The 22,712-nt window shown below is 46.9% G+C and overlaps 1 protein-coding gene across 2 annotated transcripts in view; it reads right to left on the reverse strand.

Moving 5' to 3' along the window:
* The window catches only part of GARNL3 (GTPase activating Rap/RanGAP domain-like 3), an 88,433-nt gene that overhangs the window by 65,243 nt on the left and 478 nt on the right, over positions 1-22,712 (reverse strand). The window contains exons 1-2 of one of the 2 annotated variants that reach the window (XM_015567067.1): positions 9,823-10,078; positions 8,777-8,846 (exon numbers count right to left, since the gene is read on the reverse strand). In XM_015567067.1, the coding sequence (XP_015422553.1) occupies positions 8,777-8,846; positions 9,823-10,034 (282 nt within the window). In that variant the 5' untranslated portion in view covers positions 10,035-10,078. Of the gene's footprint in view, positions 1-8,776; positions 8,847-9,822; positions 10,079-22,712 lie in introns of those variants that run through there. The other variant, XM_006768542.2, reaches the window with a different exon arrangement.

The raw sequence follows: 22,712 nt of genomic DNA on the forward strand, positions 1-22,712 counted from the left end.
TTTCGATCTCTCTATCTCTCTCTCCCTCTCCCTTCCCCTCTCTCTCTCTTTCTTTTTTTAAGAGTCCCAGTAAAACACTGGGAGTCATCCTTCTCCTGCATGGGCATTGCATTTTAAGGCAGCTGCAGTCTCACTAGCACTTCTCCATGAAAACACTGGGCAGGAAGTGAGAGGGAGGAAGAGAAAGCCCATTTTAGAAAGTGCAGTCTTCCTCAGCGAGTGCACAGGGGGAGGAAGGCAGGGGCGCCCTGCAGCAGAGCAGTCGGCCACCAGAGGGTGGTTGGGGGTGGGGAGAGGTTTCCCCTCTTCATAATCTCCATCCAGTTCTTGAACCCAAACCGACACCATTTTCTCCAGCGCATGTAAAGAGCTGAGCAAACATTGCTTCAAACTCCTCTTCCAACCGGGCTACCGGGAGCCCCCAGGCCCCTGGCCTACGGGCAAGTCCTGGAGCCCCTGGTTCCGAGCAGCCATAGGACAAGCAGGGGCGTCTCATCTGGCATCCCATCTCGCTCCAGCAGAGCCTTAAAAGATGAGCACCAGCCAGACCCGGGAAGCGGATCAGGCAGCTCTGCACCATCAGCAGCCACCCAGCTGGAAGCTGCCGCCCCTAAAAGGACAATGCGTGCCTAGGGCCAGTTACACGACTGTCCCGTTGAAAGACACAAGGTCTCAATAGCTCTCTTTGTTTGCAGATTTTGTAAAAAGAAAAAGAAAAACCCAACAAGTAGTTATGGAAGAAACGCTACCCGTGATCCAGAAAACGAAAGAAGGATGTATATAATTTTTTACTATGAAACCAAAATAAAATTTTAGAAAATTTTAAAAAGACACAAGACGTGCACTTTGCAACAAGTGTATAAAGCCTGTGGGCGTGGGGAAGGGAAAGGAAAAAAGTAGGGAGAGGGGACCACAGTATGCAAATGTCAGTACCCCCCTCCCCCCCTCCCCGGCTGTCTGTGGGGCAAACTGGTAAATGCGGGAAAGCAGTTGTCTCAGTGACGGGCGCACAGTGAGCATCCCATAAATGTGGAAGCTAATAACAGCAACAACACCATAATAACAGCAATAAAAGATATCCGCTCTATCCTGATGCATGCTAATGACATGGCTAAGGTCTCCAAGTTCCACCTCACCAAAAATAGCTGCAATAATTTCAGTCTTGGTAAAGGTGCCAAGTGAGCATTCCCATCACCCACAAAGGTATCACAAATGTCCCCCGGAATCCCCACAGCTTTAAACCATTTTACCTCACTCGTGAGTGCTCTAAGGTGAATGTTGTGGTCCCCACGTGAGTCAACCTGCTCTAAAAGACTCAGATCCAAGCCAGTTAAATACTAAGAACAGCTGTCAACATTGTGATTGTGGCTGTGGAATACTGAAGCTCTGTTGTTCCCGAGGGAAATATACTGGTACTTTCACTAATCTCTCAATTTGGTAAACCACATGGAATATAATTTCTCCCATCAAACACCCATGAAAACAAAAAAAGCTCCTGAGCCCTACGCGGAGAGAACAAAACTGCGCTGAGTTAGGGATGCTGGACAGGCAGCTCAATCCCCCACTGGCCGAGTCGTCCTTCGCCACAGTCCACAGGCGCGATTCAGCTTTGCGCCTGAGCAAAAGCACAGATGCCCGCGTGTCAGACTTCAGGAGGCTTCGAGCAGTCCACACCTCAAATGTGGAAATCTGCAGATGCTGAGTGAGTCCTCCCTAAGCCCTTCTTTTCACAATTAAATAGCACAGACCAATACCCTTGAGCCCCCCCTCCCCGTACCCCCATCCAGAACAACAAAACCATGCCCTCCTCGGATAAGGGCTGATAGGTTTCCTGCCCACACGGCAGGGGGCAGGCAGTGTCCAGTGCAGGCTTCAGTCCTTAGGCTCAGGACGAAAAGGGAAGGGACGATACAGGACCCTGCTATCCTGGCTTGAAGTCACCTGCAGACTGTGACTTCCCAGAAACATCAAGGTGTAGGCAGGGGAGAGGTCCATATTGTGCCCATGCCATGTTTCATTCCTAATGCATCAGTGTCTTATCTACTGAGTCAAAGGCCAAGAAGAGATCGATAACAGCTACAAACAATCTTATGCTTTTCCTGACAGATTTCAATAGACGGCGATGAAGAACGGTCGATGGGGTAACAGCTGTCCTGGCGCAGAATGCTGCCAGGGGAGACGAGACGTTCAATTCATCGAGAAGACTGGCATCCGTTTGAGACGGAAAGCACCCACGCTGATGATCTAGCTGTACTTTGGGGTGGGGGTGGGGGGGTCAGAGAGGCTTGTTTCCTTTCCTTTATATATGTTTGGAGGGGTTAGGCTACTCTCTAAATTTCAACCAAATTGAGCCATTCACTCATTCAACCAGTATTTACTAAGTAACCGAAGCTGGGCGCTGTCTTGGTGCTAGGAATGCAGTGATAAATAAAGAGCCGTCGCTCCCTTTTTAGGGAGTTTATAATCTATATCCTTGTTTATGGGACTTACCAAGTGCCAGGAAAGCAGGCCACTAGCAGAGGAAGAAATTTTCACCAGGTGCTTTTAGTTTGAGTTTATTTATTTATTTTTGTTAATTCTCACCTGAGGATATTTTTTCCATTGATTTTTAGAGAGAGTGGAAGGGAGGAGGAGACACTGAGAAAGAGAAACATTGATGTGAGAGAGACACATCTATTGGTTGCCTCCCACACACGCCCCGACCAGGGCCAGGGATCAAGTCTGCAACCGAGGCACGTGCCCTTGACTGAAATCAAACCTGAGACCCTTCAGTCCACTGGCCAACGCTCTAATCACTGCTCAGGCCAGGGCTAGTTTGTGCTTTTAAATCATCTACTATATGAGGGGACGTTAAACACACATTTAGGGGAGTTCCTGCCCAGCTCATGCTCTTTGAAACTGACTTTGGACTACACCCTCTCCAGAGAGAATCTGCCCTATCCACTAACAGTGTTGAGGAGACGGGGGGCCCTGTTTATATCACATGACCCCAATGCCCTGAACCCAACTGTTTGAATCAGGGATAGGTACCTGAACCAGACCGGCCAATCCATAATGTGCTACTTGGATTTTGAAATTAGGACCCAAGAATGAATAATGGGCAATAGACCTGCAAGACCAGGGAGACTGGGGGGGCTGAAAATCAACTTAGTCATAAAGAACACTGAATGAGAACTTAGTACGTGACAGGGCCTAGAAGCACAACAATGAACAAGACAGACAGATCCCACCCTCACCTCTAGTGGGTGAGAGAGTAGTTGCCAAACAAATAAATGAAACAAATATAGATTGTGATAAACACTCTAAAGCAGTGGTTCTCAACCTTCCTAATGCTGCGACCCTTTAATATAGTTCCTCATGTTGTGGTGACCTCCAATTTCACTGTTACAAATTGAACATAATTAAAGCATAGTGATTAATCACAAAAACAATATGCAATTACATCTGTGTTTTCCGATGGTCTTAGGCGACCCTTGTGAAAGGGTCGTTCGACCCCCAAAGGGGTCGTGACCCACAGGTTGAGAACCGCTGCTCTAGAGGAAAGGAACAGGATGCTGAGTTAGAGAATGAATAACACAGAGAGGGAGACCACGTTAGCTAGGTGGTCAGGGAGGCCTCTCTGAGGAGGTGGCATTTACACTGTGACCAACCAGGAGAAGTGCTGGGGGTTAGAAATAGTAAGTGCAAAGGCCCTGGGCCAGAGAAACCTGTGTTCCAGGCACCAAAAGAAGGCCGGGTGTCTGAAGCGCGGTGAGTGAGTGCAAGATAGAAGGTGGGAGAGGCAGGCAGGACGGGGCCATGCAGGCTCTCGTAGGAATTTGTAAAGGGCCTGGGTGTGAGTTGCAATGAGCAGCCAATGAAGGCTTTTTAGAAAGAAAAGACACTGTATTGTCAACATTTTAATCATCATTCTGGCATAAGGACAGACATACAGCTCAATGAGATAGAAGAGAAAGTCCAGAAATTGCTCCTTGCGTACATGGTCAATTGACATTCAATAAGGGCGCCAAGATGGTTCAGTGGGAAAAGGACAGTCTTTTCAACAAATGGTGGTGGGAAAACTGGATATTCACAGGCAAAGAATGAAGCTGGACCCTTACCTAATACCATTTACAAAAATTAATTCCAAATGGACATAAACATTAACGCTACAACTATAAAACTCTTAGAAGAAAATGTAGGGTGAAATCTTCCTGACACTGGACTTGGTAATTATTTTTTAGATATAACACTAAAAATGCAGGCAACAACAACAACAAAATAGATAAATTAAACTTCATGAAAACTAAAAACTGTTGTGCATCAAAGGACACTATTAGCAGAGTAAGAAGACAACCCACATATTTGCAGATCATATCTGGTAAGGGAGTAATACCCAGAATATGTGAAGAACTCCTACAACTAAACAATAAAACAAACAACCCATGAAAACATTGTCTAAGGACTTGAATACCATTTCACCAAAGAAGACACACAAATGGCCACGCAGCACAGGAGAAGATGCCCAACATCACCACTCATTAGTGAAACAATGATGAGATGCCACTGCACACCCACCAGTGTGGCTATGACCAAAGAGAAGAGGACCAGTGTTGGTGAGAATGTGGAGAACCTGGACCCCTGTGCTGCCGGTGGAAATGTAGATGTGTATTCCACTCCTTGCTAATACACCCGCAAGAACTGGATGCAGGGACTTGAGCACATGCTTGCACACCCATGTGCATAGCACTATTATTCACACTAGCTAAAAAGTATAAAAACCCAAGCACCCATCGATAGATGAAGGCATAAACTGTGGTATATGCACACAGTGAATGTTATTCAGCCAGAGAAAGCAATGAAGCACGGAACCTGCTAGGATGTGGATGAGCCTTGAAAACACTGTGCTAAGTGAAATAAACCGGACACAGAAGGACAGGTATGATGTAATTCCACTTACATGAGGTTCCTAGAATAGACAAATACCTCAGAGACACCGAAAATAAAACAGAGGTTACTGGGGGCTGGGGAGGGGGGAAGTATGGGGTTATAGTGTAATGGGGACAGTGTCTGCTTGGGATGATGAAAACATGCTCTGAAAGTGGATATGATGGTTGTATAACATTGTGACTGTACTTACTGTGTAACAGCTTCCCTCCGCTTGTAAAATTGGGTTGTTTCTAGTTTCCCGTTAGAAATGACATGCAATGGTGTTGGGATGGCCTCTTTTTTATTTTGTGTCAATTTTATGTTGTGTATATTTTTCCACAATAAAAAAGAGCATTGAGAAAGCTGTGCTGCTGGGAGAGACAGGCTGAGAGAGGCGGTGCACGGTGGAAGAGGCTAGAAACCACCAGGGCCAAGAGAAACGGGGAGCGGGGGCGGTTTGGAGGGGTTGGAAGGGTGCGGGGGGTGGAGGCTCTAGTGGCTCTGCAGTCACAGTGGCCCAGCCGCTTCCTGTCGAGAATCACTTTCTCTTGCTAGTGGACCGGTGGATCTCTGTTCCTGGCAGTGAATGGTCCCTGGTTAAGGCAGGGAACATGGCTGGGGCTGAAAGTTTGTGGGGTTGGTTTCCAAAGCCAGACCACCGCTCCAGGAGAGCAGAACACCTTTTCTCCTCCCCCTCGGGGCCTGGCACAGTGCCCCACACACGGTGCAGGCCTTCAGTAAAGTTATTGAGTGAGGCTGAGAGAGCTGAGCGCCCACGTTCTCACCAAACTGACACCCAGGCTAACCTAGGCCCCTCAGGTGGCCCTCAGTACTGATGGACGGCCACGTTTGGTTCCTCACAGGGCTTCCTCCTAATTTGTTCAAGGTCAGGAGAAGCAGATGCTAAAATTTCAATTGTACAGGATCCTGGGTCCCCCCCTCCCTCCAACGTTTGCGTTCCAGGATGCCCAAGACTTATTGGGTTACCCCAAATAGCCATCAGACCAGGGAGAAGAAAAGTCAAATTCACCTTCTCATAGACACAGAACACACCCCCTGGGGTTTAAGCTAATAATCTTTTGTGGTCCACAGGTGAAAAGCTGCAGTCAGAATTTCAGGAGATGCTTAGGTAGCAAAAATGGGACTTCGCTATGTCATCTCCCCACCACCCCCGACACCACTGCGTGTCATTGCTGACCCGGGAAACGAGAAACAGCCCAAGTTTCCAAGAGGAGGGAAGCTGTTACAGAGAACTGTGATCACCGTGCTGGGCTACCACGGGCCAATCAGAACACTGACACTGAAGACCACACAGCGAGAGACGATGTTTACAAGAGGCAGCTAGAGGAAGAACGAGGAATGCAAAATGAAGTCATAGTTTGATTGCTACCACGTAGAAATGACATGTAGCCATATAGACTGGAAGGAACCGGAAGGGGATGAAAACATTTGCTGCCAGGTGGTGATGTCATACATGGAATTGAAAGATGTATTTAACATTTACTTTAGAATATTTTTAAAGGTTGATTACACACACACACACACACACACACACACACACACACTCATGGCTCCAGAATAAAAACCTGAACATGCCCTAACCGGTTTGGCTCAGTGGAGAGAGCGTCGGCCTGTGGACTGAAAGGTCCCAGGTTCGATCCCGGACAAGGGCATGTACCTTGGTTGCAGGCACATGCCCAATTGGAGGTGTGCAGGAGGCAGCGGATCAATGTTTCTCTCTCATCGATGCTTCTAACTATCTATCCCTCTCCCTTCCTCTCTGTAAAAAAATCAATAAAATATATTTTTAAAAAACAAAAATAGGTCTGAACAAATGGATAGAGACCTTTTGGGATAACAGATGACTAGTCGGGATTGTCCGAAGGCAGGGTTTCTTCCAGTGTGGGCCTGGGAGCAGCAGCATCCGCATCATCTGGGGACTTGTTAGAAATGCAACTGCCGGGTAACCCCAACTTCCTGAAGCGGGAACTGGGGATGGGGCCCAGCTCACTCTGACGCCTGATCCAGCGGAAACACTGCTCTTGAGAACCTTCCCAGCCTGATATTCTGTGATCCCCACGAGTTTATAAGGGTCCATCTTTCATCTTGTGAGTTCTCTCCCCAACACCGCTCTCACTGCTTACAAGAGTCCATGCTACTCATTCCATCAGGTTCAAAGTCTCCACCTGAGGTCAGGGTTCTACTTTTGCTACCACATTTCATCTTTACTACTATAGCTAGTTAACATGGGCTATGCTTCTGTGTGTTAATCATCTAACAACTCTATAAGGTAGATAATTTAATACCCCCATTTCACAGATGAGAACACCGAGGCCGAAAGAAGTCCAAGATCATACCACCAGCAAATGACGAAACCAGGATGATTTCAGAGCACAAGGCCTTCCGCACCCGTGAGGTTCGGAGGCGTCCGCAGAGATAACAAGTGATGGAGCTGGTATTCGAACCCAGGCCTTTCTGATTCCCAGGCCGACTTGCTTTATAACAACTAGGCTCTGCTGCCTTACACTCTCTGCTGGGGAGAACCAATTGCTCACTACCCTTCGAATACACCCCACAGCATGACACTGGCAAATACCTACTGACTCATCTTCTTCGCCACCAAACCGCATCCTTCAGCCTCCTCAAGGCCTTCCAGGCCGCTTCTCCACGATCCCTGGCTGGAGTGGGCTGCTCCCTCCCTTCTCTCAACCCCCGCCATGACCTACTGCATCCCTCTCACGACATTTACCAATTCGCACCCAGAATTACAGTTACCCACACGCTCCTTCAGGGGAGGTGGTGGTCTGTGCTGGCTTGGTGTTTGGCATTGATGGAGTTCATCAATGTGTCTCGTATGGGACTAAACTCATTCTTTATATATTTTATGTATCTTATCGGCCCAGCTGGAGGACAGCAAGATCCTTAAGAACAAGGACCAAACCTTTTACTTATTTTATATTTTCAAGAATATTCAGCTCGGGGCCAGGCACACAGTCGAGCCTGTAATACATGCTTGACTTCGAGTAGAACGCTCGGGTGCACAACTCTGGGGCCATTCCCACCACGGAAGCCCCGCTGGAATGCAGCTAATATTAATGGGGGAAAACCGGACACTATGCAAATGGATCCAAGCAACTCATTTCTTTGTAAATAGAAAGAATACATTTAACGTTTTTAATAATGTCGATAATCAAGAGAATTTTATGAGGACATTTTCCTGAAAATTAGTTCCAATTTCTATGCAATTAGAAAAAAAAAATCACAATTCTGTCTTAAAAAAATTGAGGCTATTATATGCCTTCATTATGCCCCTTTTAGAATGAAAGCACACTATTTTTTCAAAGCACAAAACACAAACCCCAGTGTCCCTCATTAAGGAAAATGTATTTTCATTCCAAATAGTGATCATCTATTACAGTCCTCTAGTCCAAAAGATATACTTTTAACAGGAAAAAAAAATCTCATAAATATCCAACTCCTATCACATACCCAGAGAGCAAAGGTACAAAATAATAAAAAATATGGATTTCAATAATATTCAAACCTCAAAAACTAGCTTTATAAACTTCTAGGAAACAAGAGAATATAAAAACCAAATGCTTCCCTGATTCATGAATCATTTTGTAAATTATCTATATCAATAACAGGAAAAGACCAAGCCACATGTTTTTTTTTTAACAAACTGAAATCACAGATGAAAAGTACGTAACAATAAAAACAAACGAAGATGATCATTTCTTGGCATCCCATCCTTATACTGTCCTCACATGGTCTAACGGTAAACATTCAACAAAAGACGCGATGAGCTCGGCCAGCCTCTCTAAATCCAAATCAATGCACCACCCCTGCACAGGCAGCGGAAACTTACCAGCTCCACAGATCCATAATGTTTCCTACTGAAATCCCCACGTCTACAGCCTAGGTCTTCCGAGACAGAGCTGGAACAAAAATGCTTCATCAGTATGACACATAGTGACCCGGTCACCAACCTGCTGCAAAAATCCACTGCTCCCGTCTGCAAAAGGCAAGGGCTGCCGTGCGGCAGGCTGGCCCGCGCTCACTGCAGGGGAGCCTCCTGGCCACGGCCGCGGGCCTCAGCAGCCATTGCAGAGCCCGGCTCTCCTGGAGCCCTCAGTGAAAAGCAAAACACCCGAGTCATCCCTGGAAGTCTAGGCAGTGATTGAATTAAATATTTAGTCATTTGGAATCGATTGAAATTTCCAAGGCTACTGGTGGTTTATAATTTCATTTCTGTAGAAGCAAAGGGGGAGAGAAACCGTGCAGTAAACTTGAGGCAAGGAACAAAGCTTGCAATTATCTTTCATTAAGAGAGCCTCTTTGTCCCAAACAGTCCACATAAAAATAACCAGCATTTTTTGGATGCTCTGCGGGAGAAATAAAACTTTAAATAGGAGGAAAAAAATCTTCAAAATCCTGGTAGGCTCCACCTCCCCCCACCCCCCACCTCTAATTTATGCAATATGAAAAAGACCAGGGCTAAAAAAATTTTTTTAAATATCCAACTTCCAAGTATATTTCGTTTTTTTATATAGCAGTAGCTAATGCTTCTACACCCCCTCCCCTCAAAGAAGACTTAATTAAATCAGATGAGAAAAATCACGAGTTATTGAAGAAGAGCAATTAAAACAAGGACAAAATTGTTCCTGCATTTGCATCTTGAGTACATAGTTACACACTCAAAAGACACACATCTTATCGACTGGTTCAGACCCCAGACAGCACTCATGAAAACACCCGAGACCCACAAATACAAACAGTTTTAATAAGTTTTGTTCTAATATGTCATGCAGATAACACTAATAAAACACAGACACTAAAATGACACGGGAATTACGTGGTTAAGAAAGCCAAAACATTTGGGATCTGACATGCAAAGAGAGGTGCGGTGAGTACCTTTTCATCTTCCTTAAAAGGTGGGCTACATTTTCTAAATGACAGCCCTCGAGGCAGGTTCGGGAAGAGACCGCCTGCTGCTCACATCCGCGGGACTGCCTCCCTGCCAGGGCCTGCCTGATAGGCTCCCGGAGAGACAGCGTGAGAGAAACGAGATTAGGCAGGCTAATGGTATGCTGCTCCCACCATTTCACAGAGATGGCTGAATTCATCTGATCTGAGAAATTAACCTTCTGTGGTTCTCACTTCCTTAGCTGAAAACGTGCAGCACGTTAGCAAATGCAGCTTAGGAGGGTGTCCTGAATATTAACTTCCTGCTTCTAGTGACACGATTTTCTACCAAAATATCTCTGAACCAAATTTAAAAACTCCCCTCCGTGGAGCTCTGGTCCGTGTCAGATAGATCCTCTGTGTCCATGTTACATATGTCCTCCATGTCCATCAACTTAGCTCATGTTGAAAACCAGAATGCGCTGAGTTGACGGACATGGAGGCAAATGCTAGCACTGCCCTCGGCAACCTCTGCGGTTGTTGCCAGGTCCCCTGTGCAGTCAACCCTGCAGCAGCTTCCAGCACGAGGTTCCAGGGGCGTAGAAAGAGCAGGCTGCCCTCAGCACCGCCCAGGGGTTCTGGGACACAGTGCCAGAGACAAACACCAAACAGATGACAACTCTGCGTCCTGGGGCCACCTGTGAGCGGGAAAACACGTCCTGTGAGAAAACCAAGCCCTCGCTGGTTTGGCTCAGTGGATAGAGCATGGGCGTGCAGACTGAAGGGTTCCAGGTTCGATTCTGGTCAAGGGCACGTACCTAGGTTGCAGGCTCCATCCCTGGCCCTGGTCAGAGCACATGCAGGGAGGCAACCAATTGATGTGTCTCTCTCACATCAATGTTTCTCTCTCTCTTTCCCCCTCCCTTCCACTCTCTCTAAAAATCAATGGAAAAATATCTTCGGGTGAGGATTAACCAAAAAAAGAAAAAAAACCAAGGCAGATATACACAGAACATCTGCTCTCAGTGGCCCTTTCCCCTCTCACTGCCTTTCATCCAATAGGCTGCGGAGACCACGTGCTGATGGTGGAGCCAAGCTGAATGACACGGGCGAGTTCCCAGGGCTGCGGGGAGCACTCGAAGCAGCCATGTTAAAACCTCCCATCTCCCTCCCTCCCCAGGCCCTCTGGCCCCTGGGTTCCAGCACAAAGGGTGTGATTAGAGGGGATCCCCAGAGCTCCAAGAGCAATTCATTCTGATCTTTAGCCTGTGTCGGGCCCCTGCCTGCACAGAGTGGACCTGCAGTAAACATTGGTGCATTAATGAAGATATTTGCACATATTTGGATCTTACTAGCTACTGCCTGATGGCATCCTCACGAGCCCGAGAAAGGCCGCCTGCTGACATTCTCCCTCGTAGTCCCTGTTGTTATTCCATCAGGCAGACAGTCCTGGCCCAAAAGGCAAGCTCTGCTATGTGCGCGCCAAAAGCTGTTCTCTTTTCCTCTCAGGCTTGTGGCCAGATTACATCTCCTGGCCCCTTTCGTGGGCAGTGTGGCCATGTGACTCCGTTCTAGCCAAGAGACTATGGGCAGAAGTGATGGGGACCACTTCCGGGCACATCCCACGGGGCACTTCCTCTCCCTCCCCAGGGCCAGCAGGTGAGAGGACTGCAAGGACCCACAAAAAGGCAGAGCTTCAAGATGGAAAAAACCTGGGTCTCTGAATGACGGCGTGGAAGCTCACACTTCCAAGAACATCTGCACTAGAAAATGATGCAAGCAAGAAACAAACATTCAGTTAAGCCCGTAGAATCTGGGTTTACCTTTTAAAGCTGCTGTGTTACCTGAACTAATACAGAATCGGTATCTCACAGGGGGGCTGCCATAGCAACAACCTAAAACATGTGGCACCAGCTTAGCAGGCAGACAGCAGCTGGTGCGGAAATTGATCTCAGGGGCTGAAGATGGAAATCTATGTTATAAAGTAGCGAAATATGTGGTAAAACTTACACCTACAGAATGTAGCAGGTGGAACTGAGCCCTCTGAGCCTGCAGCGCTAGGGAAAGTGGCTGGACAGGTCAGAGCGATGCTGGCTCCGGCTGGCTGACCTCAGCAAGGTTTCTGACGAGGAAGAGATGAGCCCAGACAAGAACTGGATGGGTGTCAAGTGAAGACAGAAGGGAACAGAGAGAGTCTCGAGACGAGGGGCCTCTTAAGCTTGAGAAGTCGCTCTGTTTCTGGACCCCAAACAGTAAGATCTGGCCTATGAAACGTGGGTTGAAATTATGGGCCCAGCTAGCAGACCTAGCGCATTGAGTTCCCACAAATCATCCCTGCTCTCCTTGCCCAGCCACTGCCTGAACGGAGAGGGCTGTGAAGATCAAGAGGATGCGCCGAAGATGAGCTTTGGTCCCTAAATGACCCCATAGAAGATCCCAAGTAGAAATACCCTCATTGGGCTGTAATATAGTGAGAAATAACTTTTATTGTTTAAGTCACTAAGTTTCAGGGTTTGCCTATTATACCTAACAGGTGATTTTATCTTTTTTTGCTGTTGTTATTGTTTTAATCCTCACCCAAGGATATTTTTTTTCCCATTGATCTTTAGAGAGAGAGTGGAAGGGATGGACGAGGGGAGACAGAGAAAGTAAAACACCAATGTGAGTGCCCTAACCGGTTTGGCTCAGTGGATAGAGCGTCAGCCTGCGGACTGAAGGGTCCCAGGTTCAATTCCAGTCAAGGGCATGTACCTTGGTTGTGGGCATATCCCTAGTGGGGGGTGTGCAGGAGGCAGCTGATCGATGTTTCTAACTCTCTATCCCTCTCCCTTCCTCTCTGTAAAAAATCAATAAAATATATTTGAAAAAACAACAACAAAAAAACAACACCAATGCGAGAGTCACATTAACTGGCTGCCTCCTGCACATACTCCAACCGGGACCGGGAATCAAACCTGCAACTCAGGCACGTGCCCTTGACCAGGAATTGAACTTGCGACCCTTCGGTCCTCAGGCTGATACTCTAACCACTGAGCACCCGGCCAGGGTGGTGATTTTATCTTTTTTAAAAAATTTTTATTTATTGATTTTAGAGAGAGAGAGGAAGGGAGGAAGAGGGAAAGGGAGGGGCAGAGGGAGAGGGAGAGAGAGAGATTTGTTGTTCTACTTATGATTCATTGACTGATTCGTGTATGTGCCCTGACTGGGGATCAAACCTGCAACCTTGGTGCATCGGGACAATGTTCTATCCAACGGGGCTACCGGCCAGGGTGGTGCTTTTCTCTCCACTGACAGAACTCTCTGAGGGTCACAAAGCAGCGAGAGTGACTCCCACAGAGGGGTCCTCCGAGGGCTGGAGGGCCAGGATGACTCCACTCTCAAGGGGCAGCAAACTCTGCCCTCGGCAAGGCCTGTTTTAGGAAACAAGGTTTTATTGGGAGAAGGCCATGCCCTTGGGTCACAGGCCGTCTGTGCGGCCTCCGCGTCATGTCACGATGGCGAGTGGGAAGCTGCACCAAGGGCAACTATTTACTGTGGCCCCTGATAGAAAACGTCGCCCACCGCCCTGCGGCCTCCCGATTCCTTTGTTGGCTTCAGGCCCTCCTGTAACCCGTGAATAGTATGCGCCCCCAAAATACCAGGCGGAGTCCCTGGGAGGAGCATTCCAAAATGCATGTTCCCTGACCCTATTCCCAGAGGCGTGACTCAGCCGGCCTGCGGTTCTGACAGCAGCGGGGGTTCCGGTGCGGATGGTCCGCCAGCATGTTCTGAAACACGCTGCTCTTCCGGTGACTCCGGAATCTGGGAAACCTGCCGCCTTCCTGCAGCCCGATCGCAGGGAAGAACAGGCCTCGACCACGGGTCTGTGAGGGGCGGGGGTGGGCTACGCCTGAGGAGGTGCTCGGTCAGATGGGGTTCTTAGCCGCTCGGGGTCTTCATTCCCTTGTAAATAAAATGTAGTTGACGTGCTCAATAAATGTTCGCTATTATTATCACCCTTATTATCAGCATGAATGCTCCCCAGGTTGCTAGAGAGAGCCCGGGGAAGGGGAGTGCTACATAAATGATCACTAACTTTTTAAGAGTTTTAAAGCAGGTGCCTTCTTTCCCCGCTGGGGCCATGCAGCAGGCCTCCCGGGGCAGGGCAAGGCAGCTTCGCTCAGTGGATGTCTTCTCCCTAAAGTGCTGGCCCAGCACGGGACCTTGCCAGGAAAATACCTGGGACCAAGAGTGTGTCGCCAGAACAAAGCAGGTGCAAACGTGCACCGGGAGGCCACGGTCCTCCCATGAGTGTGGTCTGGGTTTTAAATATAAACACCTCGGTCTTAGCAAATCGATGCGCTTCACCTGCAGGAACAGAGCTGAGGACCTTCAAGAGGACTTGCTAAACGTGGCCCAGGATGAAAGCAAAGCTGTCCAGCTCCACGCAGAGCTGGAAGAATTCATTATGTAATAAGCAGGTTCCTGGAAAGCGGGGCAACCCCCGTCAGAGAGTCAAAGTCATGGGAACCGAATAAGGAAAAGGAAGGGAGCGGAAACTCAACACCGGTCCTTAGGAGACTCGCCCAGAGATTAGTGACTGACCGTAAGGACTGGCCAGATCCCGCCAACGCAGGCCTCGGTCACCCCCAGCCCCACTGGAAGGACCGGGGCTCTTCCTGGACACACAAAGAAGCTGAGAAACATCAGGCAGTTTTTCAGAAGCTCCAGGACCGTGTCCCGCCCTCTGACCAGCAGGTAGTAAGTGACAGATGGAAGGGACGCCCTATTTGAGGGACAGAGAAGGTATCAAATGCGACAGACTACAGGTTCAGGCTCAGAGGGAGCCCAGCACCTCCTGACACCAGGCTCTAGGTAGCTCACTGCTGGAAGAGGAGTGGTTGTCTCTCCTGAAGGTAAGTGACAGAGAAGCAGAGATGCCGGTAATGTCTAGTGACGACATGGGAGGTTTCCTGAGCACTCCTGAGGAGATCTAGGACACCAGCTTGTAGAGCGTAGGACGTGAGCGGCAGGTTCCTAGACTGGAAAGTTTCAGAGCCCAGGATCCCTGACCTGCAGCCGCCACAGGGCCCAGCAATGGTACCTTGGGCATTTCTCCCAGAGAAATGAAAACGTGTATTCACAGAATCCTGCCCACCAGGCTCACAGCAGCTTTCTTCATAGTAGCCCCCGACTGGAAAAGGTCTGGGTACTTTATATTTTCCCTCTGCACTGTAAGTGCTCACAGCTGGGGCCCCAGCCAAGACCTAATGAAACAGAACCAGCATTTTAACAAGATCCCCCAAAGATTCATGTGCTCATTGGAATCTGAGAAGCATTGATTCTCAACCTCACTATGTATCAGAACCACCTGGATTTTTTCTCTTTTTATTTTATTGTGAAATATTTCAAGACAGAAAAATAAAGAATAACATAATGAACATTGGAGACTTGAAATTCCTGTGTACCTCTCCCCTGAAACAACCATTAAGTAATTTAGTTTATACTTCCTGCTTATATTTTTATATTTGTACTGACCATTTACTTATTCAAAACAGTACACAGTATTGCTTAGAATGTTTTAAAATTTCACCCAAAAGAATAGCAGGCCGGGCCTATCGTCCTGCAACTAGCTTCTCTGGCTGAACAGTCTGTTTCTGAGATTGGACCATGTCGATACCTGTGGCTCCAATTCATTCACTGACACTGCTGTTCCCTATGGTGCCAACTCCCCACTGGTCCTCCCTCACCCTCCTATGGCTGGGCATTTCAGTGGCTTCCAATTTTTAACAATGTTGTAATGGACATCCTCTTACAAGTCTCCTTGAACACAGTGCCATCATTTCCCGAGATCCACGCCCAGGAGGGCATCTGCTGAGTCGTGACACGTGCATCTTTGTTTTTCTACATATCGCCAAATTTGCTTTCCAAAGTGACTAGAGCCGGTCCTCAAATAATGTCGCTTTATTCCACGTTGATGAGGTGCTGTAGGAACTCCACTCTTGTTTATATCAACTAGCCTGTGGGAGAACTGGCTTCATTGTGTGTCATCTCACTGCAGTTCCAAGAACCCATCAACGATGCTAAGTGAGGAGTCACTGTCTACCAACTTAACTCTCCCATCAGCAGCGTGCGAGTTCTATTTGCTCCATACCCTAACCAACACGTGGGATTGTCAGAAGTTGGTTTTGTCAGTGTGAGGGACATGGAGTGGTGCCTTGCTGAGCTGTCACTGGAATTTCCATTCCTCTGATAACTCAAGGGCTTGACCAACTTTTCCTATGCTTCTCAGCCATCTGAGCTGCCTTGCCTGTGACCTGCCTATCCCACTCTTTGCCTACCGCCTTTTGTAGGCTGTTGGTCTTTTTTCTAACTGATTTGCAGGAATAATTTGTATATGCTGAATGTCAACGCTTTTTTACAGGTGTCCTCTTCCAGAGAATGGTTTTTCTTTTTCAAACGGTTTTCCTGATATCTTTCATCATGTAGAAATGTTAAAATTCTAATGCAGGTATTTTCAGACTTTTTCTTTAATGGTCTTTGTTTTTTGACTTAAACCATCCTTCAGCATCATGATGTCATAAATATAGTTTCCTATCATTCCTTGTTAAAATTTTAAAGTCTACTTAATACATTTTCATATAAATATATAAATGCCCGGTTTTCACCCAGACCTCCTCAATCAGAATCTTCAGGAGTGGGACCTAACCACCTATAGTTTAAAAAAAATAAGTTCTAAAGGTAATCCTCAGGAATGCTGGCGCACTCACTTCCTACCTGCTGGATGCGCACGGACGGACGTGTCTCCGCTGTCAAGTCCCAGGGACCCATCTCATCTCCGTCCCCCTCTCGGGCCCAGCCTTTATTTTTCTGTTCCTGAACTTGAAGTGCTCCCCAATGGCTGCCCTTTGAAGGAATTATCTACTCCTAGAGCAGTGATGGCGAACCTTTTGAGCATGTCACATATAGAAATTTTTTGATATTTTCAACCATAGTAAAACAAACATGTATATTTTTGATATTTATTTTATATATTTAAATGCCATTTAACAAAGAAAAATCAACCAAAAAAATGAGTTCGCGTGTCATAGGTTCGCCATTACTGTCCTATAGCATCAGTATTACTGACACATCGCAAACATACCCCTCCCGCCTTAATTACCTTTCCTAATTCTCCCAAAAACACCAGTAGCTCAGTGTGTTTTTTCCAAAACTCATTCAAAAACTTGGTTTCTCATTTTTGTTGGTGCACAATTATTTTCACAATATCCAAACTACGGAATCACCTCTGACTTCTCCCTGTCTTATAAACTCTACAATCAATATCATCAAATATCATCAGTGATCATCTCCCTCATTGGACCAGCCCAGTCCCTCCGTCTCACAGGCCCTCACTGTTTCACAGATTCTTATACGGCCTTGTCAGTCTTCCTGTCTCCTTACACAGGATTTGAAGGTGAAATAATGGAAGACTTTGGGACACACTGTTTGTTATCACTAATAGTGTGTAAGTAGAGACTAGAGAGCTATTTTTCAAGTATCTGATAGATGACAGGTGGACCTATATTTATTCAATAACTACTTGAATAAATATAGGTTGTGCATCCATACCACTTATTAGAAGGAAAATGTGTGTGTGCTTAAAGAACAACACAAATAAGGAAAAAAAGGTTTTTTGTGGAAAGTTAGGGGTAAGCTAGAATTTGCCATAATAAAAAATGTTCTCATTTTAGTAACATAGTTGTTAGGGAGGAAAAAATTTTCCTCTACCCTGTTAGGTTCTGTGACTGGGGCCTGTGAATTAAAATGACAAAAGACAGATTAAAAGGAGAAAAGGAGCACACATTTTATTTTTAATTTTACCTGTTCAAACGCTCCACAGAGAAGCAAACCCAAAGAAAGCAGTTAAATACTGGGATTTATACATCATTTTAACAAAGGGGAATAAACTGAGGAGAAGTAACCAGACAAAAGAAAAGGATTTGGGCTTCTAGGAGTGGTAATCATGGAAGGAAAACACACCTGGGGGCAACTAATGGCCTATGAGGGTTGTTTAGCGAGGTTTGCGCATGAAGACTCATCTTGGTGGCCCTCTTTCTCTGCTGGCAGTGCTGTCCTCCTCCTGGTACAGGAGGGGGTGCGGGCACCTTTACAAAAGGAAATGTCTGCCCTGTTTTTAGGCAGATGGGGGGGGTGGGTGGAGATGTCTTCCTGTGTTGGCTTTTTCTCAATTGCCTTCAGCTCAAATAATCCTTAGGCCAAAGTGGCAGGTTTTTAGGTGGCATATTTTGATCCCCTTCATAGCCAATACTAACATGTGAAAAATTCTTTGTCTCAAACATAAAAGTAAATGCTATGGAACTGACTGAATTTCACCTCGAGGTAACCCAGTAGAGGGGGACGGCCCAGGCTACTTTTTAAACAACCTCTGTATCATATTCTAATTTTCTGGGCCAATTTAGACCCATTCCATGCTTATCTGTGTTTTTTTCCTCCAAGCACATGAGAGCACGTAGTAGAAGAAAAGCAGCTTACTCTGTGCTTTTGAGGTCAAACTCTATTTTTGAACGATTTTCTAAAATTTTTACTTCACTCAGCTACTCTGATTCTGAGATAGTTTAAGAAAATGAGACCATGAAACCATGGGTGAGGGAGAATGGTGGGGGAAGGCGAGGGGGATGCTCTTTAAAGAAAGCAAAATAATAGATAAACCAAACGTAAAGAAAGAGAGGAGGCCAAGTATCTTAACTGAGAACATTTATTATTAGAGGAGAGGTGACAAGAAACAGCCAGCCTGCTTCCGCAGCCAAAACGAGATTTAGAACAATGAGTGTTGGCCGAAGTGAATTTAGGGCAGGAGGGCCTAAACTAATTCCTTTTGCCTCTTAAAAGCAATGATTAAAAGAGTGATAATATCCAGGCCCTATTTATAGTGTGTCCTTATGGTGTTCTGTACTGTACTTTGAGGTGAGGTGAGCACCAAAAATGGGTTGCTGGCCCAGGAGGACTGTACAATTTCAAAGAATAGGAAACTTGAATCATCAAAGGAATACAATTCTTAGTAATGGCATAACCTCCTTGAGGAAAAATGATTGCTTTTAGCAATTATCCCTCGAGGGGATGTGGAGCTCAGTGGTGAGCAGGGCATCTGCAGCCTCTGTTCCAAGCCAAGGGCCAGGATGTTCTGGCAGAGAGTGCCCATGCTCCTCCCCCACTCACCTGTGAGTCCACGTCATCCTTGACCTGCGAAGATCCACATTCCTCTCCCTTCAGTCAAGTGGCCTCCCTCCCTGGGGACCTCACTGTTCCTGAACCTCTGTGCTAACGAGGCTCAAACCAAACCTCTAACTTGGCTCTTTCTGTCCATCCAACCACAAACTCAGACTTCCAACTGCTGGACAGAGTTCCATGGACACCTGAGCTGCCCCTAAAACATAACCAGGCCTGGATCACACTCACTCCCGCTGCTGCATTCGCATCTCAGTTGGCAGACCTGCCATCTTTTCCCCAGTTGCTCAAGGTACCAAGTCCAGAGTCATCTCTGTCTCCTCTCACATCCAACATCTAATCAGTCGCCTGGCCCCGTCACTGCTGCCTGCACAGCATTGCTTTTGCAAGTTGTAGTAGGTTTGTCTCGGTGTATTTGCATTTCATTCTTTGAAGAGAGAACACACTCTCTTGATTCAAAACTAAAAGTCTGAACAGGGCAAAGCCTCCCCCCTGCACCTCCTCTCCCCGCTGGACTGTTCGTGTGTCTCCCAAAGATGCTGGATGCGTTTACAAAGAAAGAGAAATACCTATTCCTCCCCTCCCGCTTACTTTACACGAATGGCAGCAAACCATGCACAACTCTACTTCTTGTTTTGTTATTTTTAAGTTCATATACCTTGGCGATCTTTCCAAATCAGTACCAAAAAGCTCCTGTATTCTTTCTTATGGCCACATTGTATTCTACTGAGTAGATGGACCCAATTTTATGTAACCAATTCCCTAGATAAAGGACTAGTAAACTGCAATGCACAACCTTGCATGTGCCATTTGGCCCCGAAGACATGTGCAGAATTCCACAAGGTCTCTGAGTCCCCTGTTCCTTCTCTCCTTTCCATTTTCACTTTCTCTGCTTTAGCGCAGACCTTCCTTGGTGCAGAAGCCTTCTAACTGGCACCTCTGCTCTATGACCCTTAACTTACACCCAACAAACATATTTAGTGAGCCCTTTCTACATGCCAGGCACTCTGCTAAGAGGCGAGAACAAGAGAATCAAACCCAACAAAACCAAACAAGCCTCTCCTAACCAGACCCACACAGATCCCTCCTGTCTCACAGTTGTTGGAATTTGGGAGCTTATCAGTCAATCATCTGCTCCCTTCTCTATGTTTGGAATCGATTAGGAATTAGTGACAGGAGTTGGGCAAATGGGAATCAAAATATAAATTTCCTCACTGTCAGAGTTTCATTGGCAAACAGCCCTAGAGCCCATTGCACTTCCAACTACTACTCCTTTCCCCCAAGCGTGGAGCTGAAACAGTCTGCTCTGTAGAGGGGCAGACCCTTGCCTGCATGGCTGCCAGGGGAATTGCTGTGTCAGTCTCCACTGTCAATCTCCAGCAGGGGAGACCAATGCAGATGGGGCTCTAGACCTGTCTCTAGAAGACTCAGGTGGGTTTTTCCAGATGGAAATAGGAGAGAAGGTAACACACAGCTCTGTGGGCAACCAGATCCTGGACAAGTCTCTTAACCGTTCTGCACCCAGCTTTCTTCTTTACTGTAAAATGAAGCTAATAGGAGCTACCGCATCGGGTTTTGTTTTCTTGAGTGTGAAGACTAAATAAGCAAACGCATTTAGGATGTTTGTGCAAATACCCCGTATGCAAGTAATTAATAAATATTTGTTGAATAAATTAGTTAATGAAACAGTGGTCCACAGAATCGCAGTTCTTAAAGCCATCTTTCCAGCACGTCTTCCAGATGAACCTAAACCTAACATCCGCAGCCGCCAATCACCAGGCCGAACAGGATTCACCAATAGGGCCCAGATTGTGCCACCTCAGACTGCTTCTTATAGGCTCTTCCTACGTTCCGCCCGCCTCCTGGATTGTGTCATCTGCGAGATGCATTATGGGGCTGGTAGTCTAGAGAAGAGTCGGTGCTGGCTGGACCACTGTGAGGACCCAACCCTCTGCCTGGTGCTCTGAGGTAGGGAGAGCTGCTCTTCTCCCCACTCCACCCCACCTTTGGTAGATGGCGCCCTGGCGTCCCTTCTCTCCCTTGCAGCGCGCCAGGGCTGCCCAGGACTCTGGTTACCAGAGGCCTCCAAAACTCAGGAGCATTTTGCTCAGAAAATTCAATATTCACTGAAATTTGAGATTTCAGTTTCAAATCAAGAAAATATTCAATTCCCATATTCTCATAAACAGACCGCAGGGGTCCTTTGTGGAAGGTATGGCAGTAGTTCTGAAAAGTCTGTGGTGACCCCAGGCGTCCTCTAGTTTCCCTGTGGAATCAATCCACAACAGAACTAGCAATTCGGAATTTATCCAAACTCTGTGAACCTTGTCTATTTAAATCAGCATCATCTTGTAACATCATAAAAGCTCCTCACGCCTCCCCATTGCCAAGATATAAAGTTCCGACCTCTTAGCCGGGCATATACGGTGCTTTGTAACTATTTGGCATCTCTTTATGTGTGGTCAGATTTTTAAAAGCAGCCTTTCTCCACATCTGCACATGCGAATCAGCTGGGGCTTCGTAAAATCTTGGTATCTGTGTCCCACCCTAGACCTCGGGATCCTGGAGGGATGGTGCAGGCTTCCGTGTGTTTTTAAAGCCCCCAGGGTGATTCTCAGGTGCAGCCGGGCAGACAACCGCCGCCGCCATGCCTGTCAACACTGCGGGGCACACGCTCTGGTCTCCCAGCCTTAGCTCCGCCGTCCCCTCTGTGTGAAGTGGCCTCTTCCCCCTTTCCGGCCTGGTGACGCCCATCCTGCCCAGTTAAGCTCACCTGCGGCCCCTCGGCTCCCCGTCCTCCAGCAGTTACTTACTCCTACCGCAGGGGGTGCATGCTTCTTTTCTGGGAGCCCGGGGATTACCGGGATACCTGTGTTTCCAGGAAAGGCTACAAGTTCCTGGAGAAGAAGAGTCCTAAGAGTCCTCTTTCACCCACTCCAGAGCCACTGAATCTGAACCTGGGGGTGGGCCTCGGGCATCAGTTGTGTCTTAAGCCCCACAGGTGATTCTGATCCATTCTCCCCCCGCCCCCCGCCCCCGAGGGATTAGCTTCACAAAAGCACTGGGTACAGTGAGCATCCATACATATTTCTTGCATTAAATTGCTGAAGCGTCTCATTGTTTTTGTCTAATTTAGTTTTACTGTTGAAAGTTTTACAAATGTCCCCCTTTCCACACTCCCCCCCCATTAACCCCCTCCATCCTGCTCGCTTCCTCTCCCCAGGCCCTCCCAGCACTATTGTCTGTACATGGACTGTGCCTCTATGCATAAACGTCTCATTTGTTTTTAAGTCAATCATATCTCGTCACCTAGTTGCCTTTGATTCCCCTGGAGAGCTAAGCACTCTGCCTTGTACTACCTTCTTCAATCATTTACTCATTCATTCATTTAACAGATATTATTGCACACCATAACAAAACCCTGGGCATTCAGGAGTAAACAGGAAACCATAGTTACCACCCTATGGGGCTTAGAATCTAGTAACATATTAGTTATAGCATAGTTATTATTACCACTTTTCTGAATAATGTTGGATTTCCCCCTCAGATACTATAAGGGAATCTCATATTCTCTTATACCCCCAGTATGTTATATAAGACATTCTGTAAAGATTTATTGAATCAAAGCAACACATTTCGTAGCACATACCACAAATTAGTTAGTGTTTATTTGTGTGGTTATTTGATTCTGT

This window comes from Myotis davidii, unplaced genomic scaffold, assembly GCF_000327345.1.
Source record: "Myotis davidii unplaced genomic scaffold, ASM32734v1 scaffold142, whole genome shotgun sequence".
NCBI classification, from domain to species: Eukaryota; Metazoa; Chordata; class Mammalia; order Chiroptera; family Vespertilionidae; genus Myotis; species Myotis davidii.